The sequence below is a fragment of the Triticum urartu genome, chromosome 3 (genome assembly GCF_003073215.2).
Source record: "Triticum urartu cultivar G1812 chromosome 3, Tu2.1, whole genome shotgun sequence".
In the NCBI taxonomy this organism is placed as follows: domain Eukaryota; kingdom Viridiplantae; phylum Streptophyta; class Magnoliopsida; order Poales; family Poaceae; genus Triticum; species Triticum urartu.
The window spans coordinates 108,070,069-108,074,294 of record NC_053024.1 but is presented as its reverse complement, the minus strand read 5'-3'; the positions used below and the strand labels follow the sequence as shown (position 1 = coordinate 108,074,294).

Genomic DNA, 4,226 nt, shown 5'->3' with positions numbered 1-4,226 from the left:
ATAACACTCTTCTCGAGATCGGACATGGATTCGAGGATAGCTTTCTCTTGCTGCGCTCTGCTACTGGTCACACTGTTGCCTCTTTCGGCAAATGCGTCGAGCAAAGTAAGTTATAATTCCTTCTTGTTCGCAAGACTTTAACTTTGGCTTGTTCTAAAAAAAATTCTGACCTCTCTTCGCATGTTCATTTCAGCTCTACATAGTGTACATGGGGGAGAAGAAACATGATGATCCATCTGCTGTCACCGCGTCACACCATGACATACTAACCTCCGTGCTTGGGAGGTACTGGCTAGCTAGTAATCCATGTTACTATATATTAGTACTGTTGCTAACATTATGTCTTGTCTGCAACAGCAAAGATGAATCCTTGAAGTCGATAGTTTACAGTTACAAACACGGATTCTCTGGGTTTGCGGCAATGCTCACCAAAACCCAAGCTAGGACGTTGGCAAGTAAGTGATAAAGATCTGCTGTCTTTATATGTTTTTTTTGTGGGGTGTCTTTATATGTTTTTTGCGGAGTAATTCACATTGGATACTACAATTGTAGAATTTCCTGAAGTTATAAGTGTGAAGCCTAACACTTACCACAAGGCGCACACAACTCGAAGCTGGGACTTCCTTGGCCTTGGACACAACAAATCACCACAACAAACTGACCTCCTCCGAAAAGCGAACTACGGTGAAGATATCATCATCGGGGTGATCGATTCAGGTTTGTAATCAAATTTCTAGTTTAAATCCAGAAGTTGTTGAAACCCAAGTCAGACATTAGAAATGGACATCGGTTGACTCCGTGCTTGTTTTTGTTGCAGGCATATGGCCTGAATCACGAAGCTTTGATGACAACGGATACGGCCCTGTGCAGGCACGGTGGAAAGGCATATGCCAGACCGGAACAGCGTTCAATGCAACGAGTTGCAATAGAAAGATCATCGGCGCACGGTGGTACTCCGAGGGAATTAATGCCATGCACCTCAAGGGTGAGTACATGTCACCTCGGGATTTCAGCGGCCATGGCACTCATGTTGCCTCGACGATTGCCGGAGGAGAAGTGCAGGGTGTGAGCTATGCCGGCCTAGCCACCGGCATGGCACGTGGCGGGGCACCACGTGCACGGCTAGCAATTTACAAGGTGTTATGGGGCCCGAACACAGCAGCCAGTGACGCGAGCATCCTCGCAGCCATTGACGATGCCATACACGATGGTGTAGATGTCTTATCGCTCTCACTAGGAGGGGGTGCCGGTCATGAGTTCCCTGGGACACTTCATGCTGTCTTGAGAGGGATCTCAGTTATCTTCTCTGCCGGGAATGATGGCCCGGCACCACAAACGGTGACGAATGTCGTGCCATGGGTCATGACAGTGGCCGCTAGCACGATGGACCGGGCCTTCCCAACCTTCATATCTCTCGGAAACAAAGAAAAGCTTGTGGTATGTACGTTTCTCCAAGTACTTGTTCTGATATTTCCTTTTTAAAAAATATATAGGAAAATGCACCCAAATACGTCCACTCTCAAGGAATAGAAACATCCCAGCTAGATAAAAGTCGATAATTTACATCATTACACATGCTAGGTACAGGTTAACTAACAAACTGTTTTTAGTTGAAAGAACACGACTGACTTACCATAATTGTATAGGTTTTACTCTTTTCTGGCGGGAAGTCGTATGATACGTCAAGTGTCAAATTAGCGTGCGCCGAAACATAATCGTATAGGCATTCATTTAACTTTCTTGAAAAAGAAAAACTTACTCTCTCATTTGTCTTTGATCTTAAACGCAGGGACAATCTCTTTACTACAACTCTACTCTGAACAGCGACGACTTTAAGGAGCTTGTTCATGCGGGAAGGTAGCGACATAACACACTCAATTGACAAGTTACATTGTTATTAGTTCCACAGTTTATCGAACCATATTCAGTTTAAAACTTTTGCGCAGCTGCACGGAGGAGTGGTTAGCGTCAAGCAATGTGACCGGCAAGATCGTGTTGTGCTACGCACCGAGGGAGGCTCCGAGCGTGTTGCCTCGGGTAGAGCTACCCCGCACCATCAACCGTACCGTGAGTGCCGGAGCCAAGGGCCTCATCTTCGCGCAATACAACATGAACAGCTTGGACTCCCTAACGGCGTGCAAGGCCGGCATGCCATGCGTTGTGGTAGACTACGAAATCGCACAGAAAATTGCATCTTACTGGGAGAACACAGAGTAAGAAGTCGTGTTGCCTGGAATAGGGTCGATCGTCATATATTTTCTTTCTCCAATAACTAATCTGTGAATGTTTTTTGTCATGATAGGAATCCCATTGTGAAGGTGTCACCTACCATGACTGTTGTCGGAGACGGGGTGCTATCGCCGAGGGTTGCTTCATTCTCCTCCAGAGGTCCGAGCCCCCTATATCCAGGCATACTCAAGGTACTCCCACTGTGAAATTTATAACTCAAAGACAAAATAATTGCACTTGCGGTCCCCCCTTTTTTGCGCAAATACTTGCGGTGCTTTTAACTAACTTTTGTGACCGTCTCCGGATTTAAGACTTTTATCTCTGTGGATGTTTTGACAGCCCGACATAACTGCGCCAGGTGTCAGCATCTTAGCAGCTGTTCGTGGCTCCTATGTGTTATTTTCTGGTACATCCATGGCATGTCCACATGTCTCTGCGGTGACCGCATTGCTTAAGTCGATTCACCCTGATTGGTCACCTGCTATGATCAAGTCTGCAATTGTCACCACAGGTATGCACAATGTTTATATGCAAAGTTCTTCCAGCTAGTTTATCTTATATTACTAACTTGTTTCTTTGTGATGATTCTAGCATCAGTGACCGATGGTTTTGGTGCGCCAATCGAAGCAGAGACGGTCCCGAGGAAGGTGGCTGATCCTTTCGACTTTGGTGGTGGCCACATAGACCCAGACAGAGCCAGTGACCCTGGCTTGGTCTACAACATGGATGCAAGAGAGTACAACAAGTTTTTTAACTGCACCATAGGATTGTTACATGGTTGCGAATCCTACCAACTCAATCTCAATCTCCCGTCGATCGCTATTCCGGACCTCAAGGACCATGTCACGGTTCAACGCACTATCACAAATGTGGGGGCGGTCGGAACGACTTATCATGCGGTGCTTGAAGCTCCAGCAGGGGTGGTCATGTCCGTGGAGCCATCAATGATCACATTCGCCAAAGGTAGTAGCACAAGCATGACATTTAGGGTGTCGTTTACTACAAGGCGGAGAGTGCAAGGCGGGTTTACCTTTGGGAGCTTGACATGGTCAGATGGAAATACCCACTCGGTTAGGATTCCTGTCGCGGTAAGAACTGTGATACAAGACTTTGTTGCGGATACATCTTAAATATATCAAATCAATAGTGTGCAATTGTTCGTGCATTCATGTACTTATCATACAAAAATGTAGGAAATACTGAAATCCTTTTCTTCCAATATTATTAAATACATGGTAGTCCTTCATGATTAATGAGATGTGTTGATCCTTGACTGTACTAGCAAAACATTGTGTGGCGTGACCACGTGTCCAAAGGGAGCACATACTTCAGGAAATTTTAACAGGAAAGATGTACTTGCACGTCTCTCCTTAGACGGCAGAGTATTCCGTCAACCCCTTATGTCACAGTACATTTTGTCTATGAAGAAAAGCAATGACAACGACGTGAATCGCAATCAAGTTAGACATGCACAATCACCGTCTATAATGTGGCACGACTTTGTAACAGAAAATTATGACACATGACATAGAAGAGGCATAAGAAGGCTAGCAGCTCTGCAAGTGATATAATGGAGAGGCATTTAGACATGACCAAAACAAGGGACAGTAGCTATTTTCCGGAAGCGGCCATTTGGTGCCCGGGCTCAGATGAGCCAAGGCATTAACAGTACCGTGAATTAAAATAAAAAAAATTCAAAAAGTTCTAATTTCTTTTATGGTGCGAGATGCTTCTGTGCGTGAACTCGGTTCAAAATTTTGTAAAGTTTGGACATCCGAGGAGTTCGTGGCAAAAAAGACAAATTTCAAATGTCTGAGAAACTTTTGAAAATCGAATTGTTCACGCTTGATTTTGTCTTTTTTGCCATGAGTTTCTCGAAGGTCCAAACTTCACAAAATTTTGCACAGAGCTCACGAACAGAAGCATCTTGCACCGCACAAAAATTGGAATTTTTTTAACTCTTTTTATATTTCAAATCAAGGTATTGTTCATTGTGC

General features: G+C 44.7%; 1 protein-coding gene across 1 annotated transcript; it reads left to right on the top strand.

Moving 5' to 3' along the window:
- On the top strand, positions 1 to 3,482 carry LOC125548102 (subtilisin-like protease SBT3.9). The gene is made up of 10 exons (XM_048711784.1): positions 1 to 105; positions 194 to 285; positions 358 to 455; positions 553 to 717; positions 818 to 1,437; positions 1,790 to 1,857; positions 1,947 to 2,213; positions 2,303 to 2,420; positions 2,569 to 2,740; positions 2,821 to 3,482. The coding sequence occupies exons 1-10, from the start codon at positions 25 to 27 to the stop codon at positions 3,357 to 3,359; spliced, it is 2,220 nt and encodes a 739-aa protein (XP_048567741.1). The 5' UTR covers positions 1 to 24; the 3' UTR covers positions 3,360 to 3,482.
- The last annotated feature ends 744 nt before the right edge of the window (positions 3,483 to 4,226 follow it).

Excerpts from the sequence above, each read along its gene's own strand:
- LOC125548102 (XM_048711784.1), top strand. The coding sequence starts at position 25 with ATGGATTCGAGGATAGCTTTCTCTTGCTGCGCTCTGCTACTGGTCACA. Across the intron at positions 106-193 it reads CGGCAAATGCGTCGAGCAAA|CTCTACATAGTGTACATGGG; the intron begins GTAAGTTATAAT and ends TGTTCATTTCAG. Across the intron at positions 2,741-2,820 it reads GTCTGCAATTGTCACCACAG|CATCAGTGACCGATGGTTTT; the intron begins GTATGCACAATG and ends TGATGATTCTAG.